Below are 20,427 nucleotides of genomic sequence, written 5' to 3' on the forward strand. Positions count from 1 at the left end.
TTTCCTTGAGAACAGAACAAAATAAACACATGCACAAAGAAACAGAGAAGAATAGCACAGATTAAAAAAAAAGGCAGCTTCGGACCCTGACTTGCAACCTCCCTTTTGGAGTGGCAAAGGCACAAACAGTGGGCCTGTTGGCCCCTCTGAGATCTGACAAGCTTGTACTATTGGTAGGCTGCTTGGGGCCTTCCTAGTCATGGACTTGAATGATCTCAGTGGAATAAGCTGGGGAAGGAAAAAGAGAGACAGAAGAGGGCATGAAAGCAAGGAATCAAAGCCCCTGAACAGCACCTGGAATACAACTTGGCCAAACCCAGTGAAGGTGACCAGTGATGTCACTGGGTCCCTCTCCCTGTGGCAGGCTGATTTAATAGTTTCATAGTTTCATAGTTTGTAGGGTTGGAAGGGACCTAAGCAGATCATCAAGTCTGACCCCCTGCCATGGCAGGAAAAAGTACTGGGGTAAAACGACCTCAGCAAGGTGTTCATCTAACCTCCTCTTAAAGACCCCCAGGGTAGGAGCCAGCACCACTTCACTTGGAAGTTGGTTCTAGGTCCTAGCCGCCTTGACTGTGAAGTCGCACCTCCTGATGTCTAGCCTGAATCTACCCTCTGCCAGCTTGTGACCATTATTTCTAGTCACTCCTGGTAGTGCTCGAGGGAACAGGGACTCCCCCATTGCCTGCTGGTCCCCTCTGACTAGTTTATAACAGGCCACTAGATCCCCCCTCAGCCTTCTCTTGTGGAAGCTGAACAGGTTCAGGTCCCATAGTCTCTCCTCGTAGGGCCTGCCCTGCTGCCCCCTGATCATGTGAGTGGCCCTCCTCTGGACCCTCTCCATGCTGTCCACATCCCTCCTGAAGTGCGGCGCCCAGAACTGGATGCAGTACTCCAACTGCAGCCTGACCAGTGTCGCATAGAGGGGGAGGATCACCTCCTTGGACCTGCTTGGGATACATCTGTGGATGCATGAAAAAGTGCAGTTGGCCTTCCTGACCGTGTCCCCACACTGTCGGCCTATGTTCATTTTAGCATCAATAATGACTCCAAGATCCGTTTCTGCCTCTGCACTGACAAGAAGGGAGTTCCCAGCCTGTAGGTATGCTGCTCGTTCTTCCTCCCCTGGTGCAGCACCTTGCACTTGTCAGTGTTGAAACCTATCCTGTTCTCATTTGCCCACCCCTGTAACCTGTCCAGGTCCGATTAAAAGCCTATTCCTCCCTTCTAGCGTGCCCGCTTCCCCCCACATCTTAGTGTCATCAGCAAATTTGAACAGGGTGCTTTTCACCCCCTCATCCAAGTCACTGATGAAGATGTTGAACAGTGCAGGTCCGAGGACTGAGCCCTGGGGGACCGCACTGCCCACATCCCTCCAGGTCAAATAGGACCCATCCACCACCACTTTCTGGGTGCGGCCCTCCAGCCAGTTAGTGACCCATTTGACTGTGTAGATATCAACGCCACAGTCTCCTAGTTTTTTAATGAGAATGGGGTGAGAGACAGTGTCGAAGGCCTTCCTAAAGTCCAGAAAGACTACGTCTACTGCTACCTCTGTGTCTAAGGATTTTGTGACCTGGTCATAGAAGGCCACCAGGTTGGTCTGACAGGACCTGCCTCGAATGAACCCATGCTGGTTGCCCCTAAGCATAACCTTCCCTGCTTACCCAGGATTGAGGTAAGACTAACTGGCCTATAGTTTCCTGGGTCCTCCTTCCCCCTTTTTTGAAAATGGGAACCACATTGGCCCTTTTCCAGTCCTCTGGCACCACACCAGAGCACCACGAGTGCTCGTAAAGCCGTGCCAGGGGTCCCGCAATGACCTCTGCTAATTCCATCTGCACTCTGGGGTGGAAGTCGTCAGGACCTGCTGATTTAAACAAGTCCAGTCCCTCCAGAAGTTCCCTGACTAGGTCCTCACTGACCCTAGGCCTGGGTGCACCTCCCCTGGGTCCTGAGAGGGTCCCAGGGGGCGGGCTGGTTCAGTCCCTGCTCAGGAAAATGGAGGCAAAGAAATCGTTAAATAGGTTAGCCTTGTCGTCTGGTGCGACAACCAGATTTCCTAGCGTGTCTTGCAGAGGCCCCATGTTACCCGGTACCTTCTTTTTGCCCCCTATGTATTTAAAAAAGGACTTCTTTTTGTCCTTGATCCGGGTTGCTAGTCCCAGTCCCATCTCTGCCTTGGCCTTCCTGACCGCCCCCCTGCAGCCCCGAGCACCTGAGGTGTAGTCCTTCCTGGGGATGGCCCCTCCCTTCCATTGGGTGTACGTCTCCCTTTTAGCTAGGAGACGTTCCTGTATGCTTTTGGTGAGCCATGGGGGCTTTTGCGCCCTCTTGCCCCCTTTGATCCGTGTTGGGATTATCTCCCTTTGGGCTTGGAGGATCGTCTCCTTAAGGAACGATCACTCTTCTTGGACACCCAACTCCCCTCCCCTCCGGGACCTCAGTGCCCCCCCGACTATTCTCCTTACCTCATTGAAATCCGCCCTCCAGAAGTCCAGGGCTGCTGCCTTGCTGCAGGCCTTTGCCACCTTGCGCTGGATGGTGAATTCCAGTAGGCCATGATCGCTGTCGCCCAGGTGGTTGAGCACCCACAGACCCCTCATGAGGTCATCGCCTGTGGCCAGGACCAGGTCCAACAAGGCGTCTCTCCTGGTGGGGCTGTGCATCTCCTGAGTTAGATGGAGGTCCTGTATCTCGGCTAGGAACCTATGTGAGTGGTCAGACCTGGCTGACTGCTCTTCCCAGCAGATGTCTGGAAAGTTCAGGTCACCCATGATGACCACGTCTTTTGACTTAACTACCTCTGTGAGATGACTTAAGAAATCCCGGTCTAGCTCTTCCCTTTGGTTGGGTGGCCTGTAGTAGACCCCCACCGTTAAGTCCCTTTCTCCCTGTTGATCACAACAGGCCAAATCCTGTTCTACCTATTAGGCAACTCAGTGGCACAGTGTGATCCTTTCCCACATTGCTTGAGTGTCTGAAAAGCTGCTGACACATTTATTTTATAAAAGAAGAACTCGTGCACTCAGTCAGACCAAAGTCCATCTTGCCAACTGGATGGATCTCTCATTGTGGGTAGTGGGTGCTTTATAGAAGAAGTATAAGAAACAGGGCGTATATTGAGTAATCTACCCTGTCACACCCTCCCAGGGACCAGCAGTCATAGATTTAGGGATGTCTTGAGCCAAGGTGAGATCTCTCTTGTGTTAATAGCCCCTGATGGGCCTGCCCTCCACAAATTTGTTTAATCTCTTTTTGAGCCTCATCACTTTTTTGCCATGTCTTAAAACTAAGTTGCAACAAGCAGCATGAAAGAGGAGGACCCATCAGCCTTTAGCATTAACATTTTTTTCAGGTTCTTGAGCAGGGTGGAGTAGGATCATGCTTAGGTGCCTAAGTACTGCTTAAATGCCTAAACACCTCTCAGATATCTGATAGGTGGAATAAGATCCCAAAGCCCATCAGGATCAGGGTGATGGAGACCCAATACTATCCTGGATCCTGGGGTCCCAGGGGATGGGGAGGGTGACAGCTGTGATGGGAAAGCTGGCTGAGTATAAGTCTCAATGCACCCCTCCCCCTGGCTCTCAGTTCTGGACTTGTTCAACTTGTTGCCATATCAACCCGTGACTTTACCAGGAGCCTTGAAAATCTCTTATCACAGTTCTTTTAACCTAAACAATGCAGTTTGTCCCAGTCTATGTGTCTCCAACTTCTGCTGACTTTTCTAAACAATTCTATTGAACAGGCTGAGTCGGACATTTATTACTTTGGACAACTTAGAGTCCAGCCTCTGCGCACCAGAACCAACTCCCCAGTGGTATTGATTCCCATTCATTATTCCCTGCCCTTGGGGCTGGACAGTGGATGTGATTGGGCACTGGCTACCCACGGTTTAGGGGGAGGGACATTAATTACCTGGTGCAAGCTGCTGTAGGTTCAGCATATAAAGAGTTCCCAATAGGCTGCTTCTCTCTGTGCCAGGTTTGCTGGAGTCAGGCAAAGTAGGATGGGGTCCAAAAGTAGCCTGGGGTTTGCTCTCCTGTGCTGGGTGCTCACTGAGGTGGCCTGTTACAACCCTTGGGACTTCTCCAGGAGTGACTCAGCGAGCCGGAGACCCTCACCCCGAGCTGATTTCTCCTGGCGGCAGTCCAGCGTGCCTTCTCTTGCGCAGCCCTACTCCTGGGCTGGCCTGTACGATTACCACTCCAGGGGTCTGCCCACAACACAGCCAGTGTCAGTGCAATGTCAAGAGGCTCAGATGGTGATCACTGTGAACCGGGATCTGTTTGGGACAGGGAGACTGATCAATGTTGCTGACCTGAGCCTGGGCCCAGTCTCCTGCAAGTACACTTCCCTAAATCCTGTGGACAACACCGTGACCTTTGCAGCAGGGCTCCATGAATGTGGCAGCACTGTGCAGGTAAGGCTTTGTCTTATAACAGAGCAGTTCACACTTGGAGGATTGCTTTTTCCTCTCAGCGGGGAGAACAGCTTTGGCTTCTTTGCTTTATAGATACTAATCCATGATGTCTGTGGGCAGTACAGCAATACCTCCTGGGTACTTTGCAGTGTTTGAAAAAAACTGGTGGCTTAGTGCTTATGAATTAATGACCATGGTTGGTAGGGACGGACCAGCGAGTGGTGTGGGGCTGTTCTGATCTCTTATCCCTTGAAGATAAGATGAAGATCTCTATGTCCTGTCTGAGCCCGTGCGAGTGTAATGGGAATACAGCTTACAATGCAGCAAAGGAATCCTGGTGAGCTCTCAAGGATGTGGAGGGAGGGCTGTGGGGAGCTGTCTTGGGAGAAGATTTCCCTCTCCAAATCAATATTTTGTGCACTTGGGTGGAACATCCAAGCCTATCTTCAGTAGGTGGGTTTCAAGAAGATGCTCTTAGTCTCTACCTGCTCAAAGCATCCTTCTTGTGTTGGGGCACCATAGCAATATGGGACGGTGCAGTGTGGGGTTTGACCAGGAGACCTGATTGGGGGTGAGGGAAAAGAGGGGCTGTGACTCCTAGGTTGAGCACCCCAGGGTACTTGTGCTTTACCTGCTGATATTACCGTGCTGATATATGGCTCCGCTCCAGGTGACTTACTAGCCTATCTCACTTGGAGTGCTAAAGCAACTGCAGAGTACAAAGGGGACATTACACTTAATCAAACAGCATTGTGGCTGCTGGTTCTGCGGCATTCGCAGTCCTATCCACAGTGCCTCTTCACTCAGGGCCTATAAAGCTTCACATTAATTGTTAGGAAACATTTTATCACTCCTTGCAGCCCTTGCTGCTCTGCCCTTTCCACAGCACTCTTTCTTCATGTAGGCTGGTGCTGTAGTGGGTGAGGCATCTAAGAGTGAAGCAGATAATGGGCTTTGATTTCTAAACTCCCTGCCAAAGGCAGGATCATCCTATCCAAATCCATTGTTTAACCTCTTAGCAAAACTAAACAGACAACTCTGAACACAACCACAAGACAAAACACCTGAACAGGTAAAGCAGGAGGACAAGGTAGGCAATGCTCTTTTGCAGCAAGGTTAAAATACCCTTGAGAAACTGAAGGAGCTAAGCAACTCCAGAAGAAAAAGGGGGCTTTAATTGGGAGATGCCATGTAGAAGAAAGGTACTAGGATGATGGGAGCAACTGTTGCTTGAACTGTGCATTTGTTGTCACTTTATAGCAGTAGCTTTCTAGCTCAGACTCTGATACATGGAATTAAAGGATCAGGATCCATTTAATTCTAATTTTGTCCTCTAGTAAAGCTTGTTAAATGAGGGGCTGTGCCTTCCTATGTTACCCCCAAAGAGCCTAGTAAGGGGTGTTCTGCTTTGTAAGTACCATGCTGTTAATGGTGACAAATAATCATGAAATGAGGTGGGAAATGAAGGTTACATCTCCTATGAAAACTTTGCCCCAGACTTATATCTCTGTTAGAAAGGGCACTCAAGAATTAGGGCTAGCTTTTCAAGGTTAGTCTGGCCTTTGTCTTACTAAAGGTTTTTCCTTTGCCACCACAATCATACACAGAGAATCACAGGGGAAAAGGTAAAATTACTTCCTTTTCTTTGCTGCCTTTTGCAGCAGTTTACTAATTTCTCCAGGAACAGAATATTTGTGTGAACTTCAGTGCCATCAGCAGACACTGGGATATGGGCGTCTTCTGCCAAGGTGCTTTTAGAGTGATCAGGAATTACATATGCTGCTGCTAGCACAAGAGGAGGAAGAACAAAAAATAAATGACATATGCTGTGCTTCCCCTTCCCCCTCCCTCTGATAAAACACAAAATCACTTCCTACCTCTTCGTTCCTAACTATTTGCAGACCCAGCTACAATCAGGTTGCTGTGGGTCCTTGCAGTTTGGACTATAAGGCACTGATATGTTTCGGTACAGTATTGTTCTATCATTGTGAACCATAATGTCATTCAGTAACTATATATTTGTTCTCCTGCAGAGGAATGAATCTTGCCATAAGAGCATGACCGGGCCCAAGGAGCAGCAACGCTCATGAAACAGGGTTTGAGTGGCACATGGACCTTATGTTGGTTCTCTGCTCACTTTGAATTAACCCCAAAGTTTTAAACTTGACCAGGACTTGCAAGCTTTAGTATTGCAAAGATACCCAGATGTTCACTAAGGCTTGTTAAAGCAGGCTTAGTCCTTGCTTTGGTGCCCTACATGTGTTTTACACGGTACCAATATGGAGTGGAGTTGAAATTGGTATAAAAGTTCCCTCAAAGCAGGTGTGAATTATATCCATTAGACTCCCCTTAGTTCCTTCCCATTTTGACTCTTCATTTTGACATGTTTCATTTGTAAAAGATAAAAGCACTTAATAGGGAAGGTGATTATTAAATTGCATTAAATTGGTCTAGAACTCTGGAGACTCTGCTGCAAGTCTTTTAATATCTGTCTCTTTCCAGATGACTCCAGACTCTCTGGTCTACCGCACAGTCAAGAGCTACAATCCCCCCCCTGCAGCCAATGCAGTTATCATACGAACCAACCCCACTACCATTCCTATTGAGTGCCACTACCCCAGGTAAGAGACATGCTTAGTCCTGTGCCGTGTCTCTGGTCACCATTGTCAGGTCTTGTTTTAATTGCTCTGATTTCCTTCTCCAGGAAGGAAAATGTGAGCAGCAAAGCCATCAAGCCAACATGGGCTCCTTTTGTCTCTACCGTGTCTGCAGAGGAGAGGCTGGCTTTCTCTTTGCGCCTCATGAATGGTAGGTGGGAAGTCATTCTACCTTCTTGCCTGGTGTGACAGGATGCATCACTCTGTAGCTTTGAACGGACTTTCTGTATTGCTGGAGCATTAGGCTCTATTACAAAGCAGGGTAGTGACACTTGTTGGCCAGCCAGGAATTGCAGGGTGTGCAGGAAGAAGACCTGGCTGCCCAGGGGCCCTGCAGTACATCCCAGCCCACTTCTTCAGCTGGGAGCCCTGTGAGTTCATCCTTACAAGTTTGCGTCCCATCTGTGACTCTTATGTGCCCAGTTTCCCTCTAAACACATCTGCGTCTCCAAATGCTGGCTCTTCTCCAAACCAGTCCTGAACTTCAAAAACAATTCAGGAGCTGGAGGCCTAAAACAAACTGCCCACATTTCTGCCTGTAGGATTCATGGTGATCTTGCCTTGCAGATGACTGGAGTGCTGAGAGACCCTTCACTGGATTCCAGCTAGGGGATGTCCTGAACATCCAAGCTGAAGTCACTACTGGGAGCCACATGGGTTTGAGGCTGTTTGTAGACAGCTGTGTGGCTACCCTGACCCCAGAGAGAGAAGCCTCACCCCACTATTCCATTATTGACTTCAATGGGTAAGACCTGGGGTCTGTTTCCTAGGGAAGTGCTTCTCAACCTTTTTTGTACCAGAACCCATTAGTAAACATTAAAGGCCTCAGCCCCCCCAGTGTATGGAGCAGGGGGTAGGGGGATGGGATGGGGTGGGGGGGCCCCAAGCAACCCCTTGAAGGCTGAAACTCTGACATCCTGCAAGGGAAAAGCCATAGTTTCCCACATTTTTCTCCTTTAAAGGAGAATATATTTTTAAAGTTTGTTCGTAACCCTTTCATATATTCTTGCGACCCCCTTTTGGGTGGCGACCTATGGGTTGAGAAATGCTGTTTTAGAGGATATTTACTAATGTAATGCCCTAGATTCCTGCCCTTGGGAGGGCATCCTATTGACCCCTTTCTCTTGTGTCTAGTTGCCTGGTAGATGGAAGATTGGATGATGCTAGCTCAGCCTTCATAACCCCAAGGCCCAGACAGGACATGCTTCGGTTCACGGTTGATGTGTTCAGGTTTTCAGGAGATGCCAGTAACTTGGTGAGTTTTGCTTTCCTCCTCCCTAAAACCAAACTAAGCAGATGTTGGTGTTGCTAGGACAATCCTAACACTCCTATTTCCACTTATCCTCCAGATCTATATTACCTGCCATCTGAAGGTCACCCCAGTTGAACAAGTCCCAGATCCCTTGAACAAAGCTTGTTCCTTCAACAAAGCAGGCAACATGTGAGTAGCTGGCCTGTAAATCATGGACATATGCTGCAAAAAAGATGCTCTGACCTATAGACTGTGTCTAGAGGTAGGGCTAAATCTTTCTCTCCTGAATGCCTTGGCTGTGTGCATGAAATGAAGAATTTATCTGAGGTGAACTGTGTACTGTGCATGTAAGTCTCGTGTAGCTCATGAATGATATCAGTCAAAAGAACTGCACTGCGAGAGGGCACATTGCTTCTTAAGCTAGTTGCCCCACAAACAAGATGCTTTCATGGAGTGAATGGAGAAGGAAAAAAACTTGGTGGCAAAGATTCCCACAGATTAACAGGAATTGCGTTGCTGATAGGAACATAATCCTTTCTTCTTTTTCTTTATGTTCCCTTTGGCCGAGTTTCTCTTAACTAACTTAAATGTAGGGAGACACGGGAGGGTTTGGCATGGTAGAGTCTGAAAAGCCTGATTTACAAGAGTTTGGACCCTTGCCTGAGCCCAGAAAGGCACAGTCTAATTTAGGTGATCTTCCTCTTTCTTCTGTTCCAGCTGGTCTCCAGTCGAAGGCACCAGGGACATCTGCAGCTGCTGTGAGACTAGAAACTGTGGGCTGCTTGTTCACTCTAGAAGAATCAATCATCTGGACAGATGGGCAGGAAGGCGGTTCAGGAGAGATGTGTCCCCTACACCTGGTAAGGGCTCTACAGAGTGCATGGGCATTAATTGGAGCAACCCAATCTTTTTCTAATTGGATACAGTTCTGCCTATGACACAGGGACTGTGTCCCAAATCCAGGGCCTGACTAAATGAATACCGTGGACCTTCTGGTAAAGCTGGTGAGGAATTGTCAGATGAGATGGTTATTATTTTTTTTTAATTGCTGATTTTTGACATGGATGAAACTTAGTCAAAATAATAATTTCCGAAAGAACCAATATCCCAGCAATCAGAACATACCCCTGGGGTGTGGGGGACCCAGATTAAAGTCCCTGGCTTGCATGTTACAGAGCAGGGAGTTGAATTTGAATCTTTCATGTCCCTGGAAAGGGCCTCAATCACAGTCATTATTCTAGGAGGAGTCTTTCCCTGACTTTTTCTACTTGGGTGAAGTCATGATTGTGTCCACACGTGGAACAGAAATGTTTTTTAAATCAGTAACAATTTCATGGGATACTAACATGCCCTGTCTTGGGCTACTTACTGACCAGTTTCTCTTCCACCCTTGATCTAGATCTTTCCTCAGAAAAGGAAGTGGAAGTGGATGTTGTGGTGGGACCCCTGTTCCTAAGCATAGACCAAGGCCCACGGGGTGTCTCAGAAGATCAGGAGGAGACATTGGAGGGTAAGGTGCCCCCACAAATGTTCCCTGCCTGAAAAACTTGTGGTTTTGGTTCTAATGGCCTCATTTTACCTTGCAGGTGCAGCAGAGAAGCCTGGCATGATGGTGGGGCTGGTCACTATGGCTGCAGCTGTAGCTCTGGCTGCCATTGCCCTAGGAGTTGTTCTCATACACAGAAAATGTGGCCGTTCCAGCTCCTTGGCTTAAGTCATCCGACTTCCACAATAAAGAATAAAAACAGAATCCTGGGCTAGTGCTGAATCCTTGCTGTTAGCTGGGAAGAGGGGGTATTCTGCGGTGGGAGAGATTTTAGGTCTGGTGCTTCTGGGCACAGTGTGAAAGATGGTTAGAGCCACCATGCAGACTTGGCTTCTGGCAGATCTTCCCAGTGGAAGAAGGGGGTGTAGGTAAATAATGGGGACTGGTGATATCCACTCTTGGGGGTGAGGGGAAGACTTCCAAATTCTGTGGGACGCCCCTGACTCTTGGCCTGTGGCCTGAAGCCCTAATCAGTCTGGTGAAGTTGGGCGAAGGAAGCTAGGTAAGGCTACAGAGAGGTGGGGGAAGGGAAGGTGCCTTTCAGGTGTCTTCCTGGTGACATGACTCTCCAACTGGAAATGTTTGTATTCCCGTTGGCAAGGGCTGAGTCAACCCCGAGGATGCGGTACAGTGGGGTTGGATGGTCAAGCTCCTGGAGCAGCCCAAGCAACACTTGTCTTCATAGTCAAAGACGGCACATTATGAGTTTGAGACCCTATCAGTCCTGGACAGTAAATGCAGTGAACTTCAGGCAAAGAGGGAAATAGTGATGCCTGGCCTTTCTCCACCATCAGAGTAGGATCTGAGTTTGACTGCTTCCAAGACACCCTGGAAGCTGAAAGTCCTACCTACCATATTCTTGAATTATTCCGTTCCGACTTTCCTAAATTTATTGGGGGTGGGAAGAAGGGAACCCAGAACTGAGTTCGGTATTGAGTCCTTGGATTCAGTCCCCGCTAATGGGGATCTGTTAACAGTTATGAATGTCTGGAGCAGGTAACTTCATTTTTCCAGGCTTTTGGGAGAGGGTTTAAGCCACTGTCTTAAGCTTTCAAGGGGAACCCTCAGATAATTAATTCTTGTCCTCTGTGACAAAACCCACCTGACACTGGTTGTAGCCCTTGGCAAAGGGCATCCTCGTCCTAAAAGGAAACTGCCCTTGCTCTGTAGAAGCAGTTGCATAGGAAGGCAAGTGCTCTCCAGAGAAATCATTAGAAAAACCTCAGAGGGACTCTGTGGTCTTCTTGGTAAATCCATAAAGGTTTCCATGGTTCTTCTTTCAGGGTATGGGTTACCCTGTGGCTTAAGCATCTTACCATGCAAAGGATTTGGGGTGTAGTGAACCTCCTCAGGTATGAGGTCAGGTAGTCAAGCTAGCATTTGCCCCATAAAGCTATGAGGAATGGGAGACTGACTTGAAAATGAACTGGAGACATTGATAACTTAGTTACTGTATATTAACATTTTGCCACTCTGATCAAGGATCAGCGGTAAGATCCCACACTCGGTGGGATGCCCTGTTGAAAGAATGCCCAGTTATAGCTATAGCAACTTGACCATTGGGAGCCAATATCCTCCTTTGCAAATTAGTTCATTAACTTCCCTTCTGCTCAACTTGCAAATGCTGCTACCACCATGTTTCTAGAGGCAGGCTCCAATGAAAGTGATTGCCTGGAGCCTGTGGTGGGCAACCCACATACCCTGGTGCAGAGGGGTCCTGAACACTTCATGAAAACACCTGTGTTTTCCAAAGGGGCCTTTGTTTAGGTTATGGTAAAAGTGGTCCATTTTCTAAGCAAAACACTTTTACGCTAAAAAGCTTTCAGCAAATTCTCAGTGTGTGTGTGTGTGTGTGTGTGTGTGCAGAGCCAGCCTTAGGGAAAATGGTGCCCTGGGTGAACTTGTATTTTGGGGGGGCACTTCCTTCCCCCAAAGGCAGTGGCTTTGCTGCAGGCAGAGGCAGGCAGGCAGGAGTGTGGGGCACAGTCCAGCGGGAAGGTGGAGTGGCATGGTATGCCAGACAGGCACTGCTGCCACCTGTACTGCCTGGCCCAGTTCCTCCTGAGCAGTGGGTGGAAGCAGGGGGTGGGCTTGGCCCTGTTCTTCCTGCCTGGGGTTGGGATCGGCTAAGGCAGGGCATGGGGAGAGCACTGCTGTGAGCATGGGCTGCTCATGGGGGTGTGTGTGTGTGTGTGTGTGTGTGTGTGTGGCGTCACCCTGACCATGGTGCCCTGGGCAGCTGCCAAATGCCAAGGCCGGCTCTGTGTGTGTGTGTGTGCGTGCATGCATGCACACGTGCATGTAGCTTGGCATCACCAAGGTTAGGCATAGGGGAACAGATGTTTCAAAGGTGATCAGAAGTCATACGTGCCTTTGACAACCTGCTGCTGAACAAATAAGGGTTTCTGATATTAAGAGTTATAGAAGGGCTTTAGGTACCACCTTCTAACCAAATGAGTGCCAGCTGTACTCCCCATAGGCCGGTCAGGGAAGCCTGAGCAAAGAACCTTCCAAGTGTCCTCCTTGTATATGCACATGTAGGGCCTATAGGCAGGGAGTGGCATGCCTGCTGCTCCCAGGAGAAGCCAAGGCAGAAGTCGGTATAGTAGGTGCTTCTGAGTGACAGGTCCAAAGTCCTACACCAGATGGGAATAGGAATTCAGTTGGAAGGCAGGGTAGATATGCATCTTTAGAGACTAAATAAGATGCATAAAAAGAGAGTACCAGCTTTCTTGAGCTCGAATTCACTTCATTAGATGCTGTGAAAGGACAGCAGGGAGCAGAGTATAAAGTGGAGTGAGTGATTAAAATAGTGGGTAAGAGAGCAGGAGACGGGGAGTGCTGTGAAAGACCACGGTATCCCTCCTGCTACAGGCTGCTGTGAGCCACCCCACCCCAATCGCCTGCTCTTTGCTCATCTTTTGCTGAATCTGATCCCCAAATTGGAGGCCTAACTAGCAAGTTTTGCACCCTGGCAAAACCCTGTTAGGGTTTGGGGAGATGCTGAGTCTGAACCAAGCCCTAAGGGGAGGGGGTGCTGAGTGCCTCCGAGCAAGGAGGTGAGGGTGGCTCAGTGTTACCTGCAACACCAGGATCATGGACTCCCTGCACCCAGCTGCTCCTGCTATAGCAATAGGTAGGACACCTGGAGAAGCACCAAATTTTATTATCAAAGTCACTCCTTGTGTTCTGCTCTTCTCCTTGGATTCCCTTCCTTGCAAGCATGTGCTGGTAGTACTGCAGTATTGCTAAATGACTGGCTTTCTTCCAGGAACAGTGGGGTTCCCAAATTTTAATGGGCTAGCCTAAAGGCATTCTCTGAAAAACAGGAAAAAGGGAGCGGGGGAAGACAAACCCGATCCTCTACTGCCATCTCATGGAGTTTTTTTCCACAGCAGTCTCCCAATGCTTGAAGAAGGGTGCTTGTGCCTGAAAGCTTGCAAAGACCTTTATTCCAAGTATTTAGTTGGCTTAAAAAAAGATGTCACATTTACCCAAAGAACCTTGCCCATCTAGTGGACAGAGGATTTGATGCTGGAGGTCAGTGTCGCTAGCTTAGGGGCTTTTGTCACTAGATTTAGAGCCTTGTTACACAGTAATTTTGGGCAGTTCCTGGAGCTCTTAACCCGTGGACTTTCCACACATTAACACCTTAAAGTGGTTTTAAGCACTCATTATGGGCGCATCCAGACAAGTGCAGTTGTGCGGTATGTGGCTCTGCAAACACGTTTGCAGTGCTGCATACCGCACAGTCCGGTGTTCTCCGCGCTGCAAAGACACACTGCCTGAGCGTGTGCTGCTCGGGGTGGGGGTCTGTATTTTTTTTTACCTCTGCATAACCAGGGGTCAAAAAAAAAGAACCCCCCCCCCCAAAAAAAAAAAAACAAAAACAAAAACAGAGTAACGCAGGCTTGGGCACCATGAGCTGCTGAGAAGTGGAGCTGGGCTGTCCAGAGTCATGCTGCCTCTGCTGGCAGGATCATGATGGCTGCGGCCCTGGGAGGCCCCCATGATCCCAGGGAAGGCTGCTGGGGCCAGCACCCCTACCACCCCCGGGGTACCTTGCTGCACACCAAAGTGCGTGTGGCACGGGCGTAGCCCAGGGAGAAGTAGCTGTGGCACAACCAAATGACCACACATATCTGGATGTGCCCTATGTGGCTTAAAGTTATGCCACTCCAGGGCAGGGTTATCGCTGATCCACACTATCTAGCTACTGTCTAGTGTTGCCAGCTCTGTTTGAATCTATTTCCGGATTTGGGGCTGTGTCTACACAAGTACTTGCTTAACCAAGTACTAAATAACTGCGCAGTAACCAGTGTTACTGCGCAGTACTGTCCCTGTACAGCTTTTCTTAGATCCTACTGCGCAGTAATGTCGCTCTCATGGTCCGTAACCACCAATGCTATGATGCTGTAGCAACGAGCTATGGCGCAGTAGCTCATTGCTACTGTGCTATAGCATCTTGTGTAGATGCGCTCTGGGAGAAATTTTAGCTGACTTCTTTCTCATTGTTTCTTTTGCCCCCTCACCCAAACTTAGACACCTCAGCAGGTTAATAGAAACATAGTATAGAAAAGAGGAAAGGGCAAATTAATTTCTCTCTAAACTGTTTCTGCTTTACAATATGAATAAGACTAGGAAAAATCCCCATAAACATTTATCTTCATTTGCTTCCCTGTAGTTTCTCTTGTATTTTACAAATTCCAGCAAAACTGGAACCCAGACCAATTGCCTTTAGTCCTTCCTAGCCTACTGCAGAAATATTTCTTTATTAAAAAAAAAAAAAGAAAAGAAGAAGGAAAAGTCAGGTTTAGGGTTGATCTGGTATCTGTTGTCCATGACCTCACCAAGGTAATAACATAATTCGGTTATCTGTAGCCTTATAGGGCTAGGATTTTAAATTCCTCCAGCCTGGAATTTCACACGTGTCTTGCTAGACTGTGGGCGTGTTTGGATCAAACACATGGCAAAATATATCTATTATGAATTATGCACACCCACTCTTCTTCTGAGTTGCTGCTTTTCTTCCTAAAAACTTACTGCTTTATTTAATGCCTCAGGAGCTATATTTTTTAAACAAAAGCCTTTGCTTCTGCATTTGTCATGTCTCTTCAGGCTGCATGTTGTGCTGGTACTAATCTGTGTAGCTTCATTGACTTTAGGGCAATGCTCATTTACACGAATGACTTGGCCCCAGACGAGCTCAAATGCTATTAGAAAATTGAAAAGGACACCACTTAGTCTGCACCAGCCAGAGGATATTTTTACTGCTGCCATTAACCACTGCTGTTATGCAGCCACGGTGAAATCAATGAATGTAATCATGTTGGCCTAGGAGAGTATTCCTTGGCCATGGTTCAACTCTACAGGAAAAGCACTAATGGATTCAAGGGGAAGGGGAGATCCTAAGGTCTTCTAATGGATGCCTTCTGGGAAAAGTGTCCCCACTTACTAGAATATCCCAGACTATTCTGGCACAATGCATAATATCAGAGCACTTGCCATGTACCTCACAGCCCTTAATGCATTTATCACTGCAGTGGTTGGTGAGGAAGAGAAGTGCTCATCCCCACTCCACACACCGGGGATAATGAGTTGCACACAGACTAAAACCCAGACCTACAAAAAGACTTAGGCATCTCAAGTGGGACTTGGGTGCCTACATCCATAACTGTGACCTCACCCCCAATGCATATAAAACTAAGTGACTTGCTTAAGACCACCCGGGAAGAAGGGGAACAGGACCCTGCTCTCCACTGTCCCAGACTTGAACCCTAACCCCTAGACAAATTGGTGTTTTCTCCTGCCCTGGACATGGAATTAATGCAGCTGTGTGGAAATTGTGAAAGTTCATTATACAACCCTGATTGATGATATATCTTGGAGTAACCCTATTGCTTTAGTTTCCTCATATCTAAAATGCATCCTACAATAATTCCCCACTTTTTGAGGGGGGGATTAATGTCAGGAAAACACCTGGAGGTCTCTGCAGTAGGGTAGAAGAAGGAGCGCGTGGCTTTTGGGGTGAGCATCTCCTAGAACTGTCCTTGTGATCGGCTGTGTCTAGCATGATGTCACCAGCCAACCGAGAATGGGATGTTTCCTGGAGCTCACTTACAACCCTCAGTTAGTGACTGGGGAAATCTTAGGTGTAGTAAGGGCATGCAGGGAATCGGTGAGAGAGCTGGGGAGGGCTTGCAACCCAGGGCTCTGGCAGGCCACAAAATCATCCCTTTTCCTCCATCAGCTGGGTGCAGGTGAAAGGAAGAACCTTGGTGCTGAATCTCCTGCCTTTGTGGGTTGGAAATATCTGACTAGACCTTCCGTTAATAGGTGGTTGGTTTGGGCTCCCATGAGAAACACTGCTTAGAGCTGCTGTTGCAATCCCATTGCGCCAGCTGTATTTTCGCTGAGGTTTACCACTGGGCCCCAGCAAGCTGAGGCCTGAAGCGAAGGATTTCTCTTTCAAGATTTTTTCCCCCCTTTCTTCCCACACTGGAGGTGGGAGAAAAGGTTTCAAGAGGAATAAATCAAGTTGTACCTGGAAATGGTCACTGATCAGCTTCTCCTCACTCCCTATTCCCTTCCCAACCTCCCCCCCCTACACCAACCAAAAAACTGCTGATTGCCCCTTATGACCCCTTCCCAACTGGCAGCAGTCTCATCTGTTATCCCAGCTGCTTCTAATGCACGTCTCCACTTCCTCCCCAGCAGATATTCACTTGACAGAGCACCTGGGACCTTCAGTCAGGGAAGGGCATGGGTGGGGGTGAGCAGGACTACTGCCGAAGTGTGGTACTGGGTATGCATTCAGAAATTTTGTATCGGCTGTGATGTGGCCTAGTAGTTGCGACTCTGCCCTGGGATGCAGAAAACCTAGCTCTAATCCCAACTCTGCCACTGACCTGCTATATGACCAGTCTCTTCTCTTCTCTTTGCTTTCTTACTGTTTGCTCATCACATGAAGTCTTTATAATGTAACCCTTTTGGAGCAGGGAAGCCCTCTCTTGCTATGTGTCTGTACAGCACCTAGCACAGTGCGGACTTGAGGTTGCTTGGATCCTCTCGTCCAGTGATTCTCAACCAGGGTGCTGCGGCACCGGGGTGCCCAGACAGCCCTTGAAGGATGCCACCAGGAAAGAAGAGACACATGAGAGAAGCACAGGTCCTAGTGAGGAGATTAGTATAGGCTCTTCCTTTCCAGCTGCTCCTTCTCCCATCACACACTGCAGCTCAAGCTCTGCCCTTGGCCTTCCTTCCAGGCCGCTCTTCAAGAAGATGAACACCATAATAAATATGTTAACTTTAGCAACGGGGCGCTGCTCAATTCACAGAAGCTATGGTGGGGTGCTTTGAGTCTAAGAAAGTGGAGACCTGCTGCTGTAGGCACTCATGTAACATAAATAATAATGCTATTCAGCCAGGGTGCCAGGCTGCAGTGCCATCTAGGTGGGAGGTGGTCAGCTTTCCAAAGGTGACGCCCATCATCCCCAGTCTTGGGGAGCTCCTGCTGCATATGTTACTTCACTTTGCTTCACCCTGGACAGCTTGGCTCAGATTCCCACCCCACTATTGCTCGCTGAGAGCCTCCTTTCCCCTTGCCAACCGCGGATGGGTTTGTGTGCCTGCCAAAATGTTCCCCTTCCTTCCTCCCTGCTCCTTTGATTCCCAAAGACTTCACTTGGCATCTCTGACTCGGCAAGCCTTAAAACCAGAGCTGGGCACAGTGTCAACGTCTGCTGGCGGAGAGCCTGGCAGAGTCAACCGAGAGAGAGGCGTTCTCCCAAACCGTATTGGGGAGAGGAAACCAGGTCAGCCTGTCTGCGGCATCCCGGGCAGCTGCTAGCGGGAGTTATGGAAATGATAAATCACTGTTTCGTCTCTGTGTGCTGTTCCCCATGCCCCTGCAAGCTATACCTTACACCAAACTCCTGCTGTTGGTCTGGTTTTCTCCCATATATGCATACACCTGGGCCATAAAACAAGAGCTCCCATGAGGTCATAAAACAGGGCATTATGGTCATTGCATTGGTGTGCTGAAACACAGCATCCATTTGTCCCCCTTCCTGCAGCCGAGTTTGTTATAAGACTGCAGAATTATTGATATTATAACCCCCAGAGGCACCTACACCTTCAGAAAGCCTTCAGTTTGAATGGACAAGACCAAGGAAGGTCAGGAGGGGAAACAGGGCAGAGGAGACTTGTCCAAGGGCACACACATCAATAACAGAACTAGGACTACAATCCAGGTGTCCTAGGGTCTTAACCACTAGATTGCACCACTGTCCATGGCAGCCACAGCTGAATTTTCAACCCTGTATGATGGGAAAGTTGGTTTAACTGTCTCACACCCAGATGCTTTAATTAAGGAGCAGCAATGGTCAGTGTTAAGACATTTTCCTTCCTCCCACCAGCTACTCCCAGAGCAGCCTCCAATGCTACTAGCTCCAGTAACAGGAGAGTGACGGTGGGTGAGTGGGTTGGTGGGTAGGTAGAGCCCCCAGCTCAATTTGGCAGAAGATGCCATTTTCTTTCCAGCTGCAGGCCCCAAGAACTGTAGTTCATAGACACAGGCTATATTGCATTCAGCAGCCACCTTTAGGGGAAATATCTGGGAACCTAATCACATTGAATCCCTTATTATAAATCTTAGCCTTTGGGCTATTCAGCTTGCCTCAGCATTGAATCATCACAACTGGGGCTGAGGGCAAGAAAAACAACTACAATTTGGGGAGGGGGGGATTTCTGGCCATGTGAGATGGGGAACAGAGAGCATTTGGGTAGCTTCAAGAGGCAAGGTGGGGGTTAAGAAAGTTGGACCTCAGCAAATTGAGGTTGGGAGGGGTTGGGGGCGCAGGGTACTATGATGGATGCTCAAGAAGAACTTGGGCTTGATGAGGACTGGCTGGGTGGGGTTTTCAGGCCTGTGTTTATGCAGGAGGTCAGGCTACATAATCATAATGGGCCTGTCTGGCCTTCAAACCTATGAATCAGGACAGGGGGTGGGCTGCTGCTTTTGTCTGGGGATGCAGCCAAGTGCTGTTACATCCCTGCCATTGTCTCCTGATCAGGATGTTTCTGCAATGAACTGTGGAAGAACCAGGGTGTTCCCATGAATAATTGCACTGGGGAGGACGAAACGCCAGGCGGGCTCCGTCCTGGAGAGGCAGAGACCCAACTACTTAACTCCATGTCATTGGCCCTCCTTGGACAGGAGGGCGGTGGCATTTCATGCTAGTCCCAGTTGCATGGAGGAGTGAGTCCCAGACTGATCCCAGTTGTTGGGGGACAGGGATCTGGGTGGTTCAGGTGACCCAACATGCTAACTTCCCCCCCCAATGGCACCTTAAGTTATAAGGACTCACACTCTATGTAGCATGGCACAGAATCAACGGCAGGCTGGTGAGAAAAGCTACAGGAGGGTGAGGGCATGCAGGAGGGAGACGGCAGAAACTTGGACTGAGGTGGGTTTGAAATGGCATGGAGACCTAGCAGAGCCAGGTGTCCATCAGGTCTGAGGTTCATTTGCATGGGCTATTAGGCCTGGAACTGCAGAGGCTGCTCTGGGCTGGAGCTGATGGACACTGGTGTGATTCTTTTTTGGGGCTCCCAGACCTGGAAGAGCAGAAAGAGATGCTAAACAGGACTAAGAGACTTCAGCAAAGGTGCAGCTTGCAGGGGTTGGAGGCGGATGTTGGGGGGGATTGGTGGGCAGTGCATCACCAGGGTTGAAGGTGCAGGACTGGGTGCTTCAGGCTAAGATGCTGGGGGAAGGGGTTGGGGAGGGGCCAGCATAGCCAGGGCTGTATGAGGGGCCCAGGACTGGAACAGCATTGTTTGCGTGTGTGTGAGTGTGTGTGTGTGTGTACTTTCCTGGCAAGGAAACCACCATGTGTCTGGGTCCAAGAAGGCAGTTTTCCTTAAGTCTCCTGGCGATAACTGTTCTTCTGGCATGGTTTAGTACCCGCCGAGGTGTTGGGGCTTAATGCCCATTTTATGGAAATGGGAGGCTTCTCCCTAGCTTGTTCCTGTGGCCATATGGCTGAGGGCAGGCAAAACCTGGAGACATCCAAACCCCAAGCCTCCAGGCTTGGATCTGCACATAGGATGCCCGCCAAAAGACTGGAAATATCTGAAGCTCCTGGTTGGGGGTGGAGGGTATGTGCTGGTTGTAGGGCCACTTACAGTTCTGGACTGACTCGTGGATTTGGATTTGATTTGGCTTGGAATGTGAAAAATGTCTTAAAAAAAAAAGTGTGTGTGCGTGTGTGTGTGTGTGTGTGTGCGCGTGCTCAGAACTGCGGCTGCTCCCTAGAGGAGTGGTTGTCAACTGGGGGTATGCATACCCCTAGGGTACTGGGGGGGGCGGGGGGGGGGGGGCGAGACCCCCCGCCACTGCACCCACCCTGGCAGAGGCCTGGGGGCCACATGCCCTCCCTATCTGTGCATGGATGGAGGTGGTTGCCCCTGCATGCTGGGCTGTGCCATTGCAGCTGCCCTGGGAGTGGTGCGGTTCCACGTGCCTGCTGCTGCCTGGCTGTGG

General features: G+C 49.1%; 1 protein-coding gene across 1 annotated transcript; it reads left to right on the forward strand.

Moving 5' to 3' along the window:
- The first annotated feature begins 3,862 nt into the window (after window positions 1-3,862).
- LOC102379362 (zona pellucida sperm-binding protein 3-like) lies at window positions 3,863-10,079 on the forward strand. Its single transcript, XM_006026260.3, has 9 exons — window positions 3,863-4,426; window positions 6,929-7,047; window positions 7,131-7,234; window positions 7,651-7,828; window positions 8,218-8,338; window positions 8,433-8,524; window positions 9,053-9,195; window positions 9,735-9,845; window positions 9,922-10,079. The coding sequence occupies exons 1-9, from the start codon at window positions 4,013-4,015 to the stop codon at window positions 10,047-10,049; spliced, it is 1,410 nt and encodes a 469-aa protein (XP_006026322.1). The 5' UTR covers window positions 3,863-4,012; the 3' UTR covers window positions 10,050-10,079.
- The last annotated feature ends 10,348 nt before the right edge of the window (window positions 10,080-20,427 follow it).

The sequence above is a fragment of the Alligator sinensis genome, unplaced genomic scaffold (assembly GCF_000455745.1).
Source record: "Alligator sinensis unplaced genomic scaffold, ASM45574v1 scaffold492_1, whole genome shotgun sequence".
Classification (NCBI taxonomy): domain Eukaryota; kingdom Metazoa; phylum Chordata; order Crocodylia; family Alligatoridae; genus Alligator; species Alligator sinensis.

What these genes read in the sequence shown, in the direction of transcription:
- LOC102379362 (XM_006026260.3), top strand. Translation starts at nt 4,013, where the DNA reads ATGGGGTCCAAAAGTAGCCTGGGGTTTGCTCTCCTGTGCTGGGTGCTC. An exon ending in TCCATTATTGACTTCAATGG is followed by an intron (nt 7,829 to 8,217) that starts GTAAGACCTGGG and finishes TCTTGTGTCTAG; the next exon opens with TTGCCTGGTAGATGGAAGAT. An exon ending in AGATGTGTCCCCTACACCTG is followed by an intron (nt 9,196 to 9,734) that starts GTAAGGGCTCTA and finishes CCCTTGATCTAG; the next exon opens with ATCTTTCCTCAGAAAAGGAA.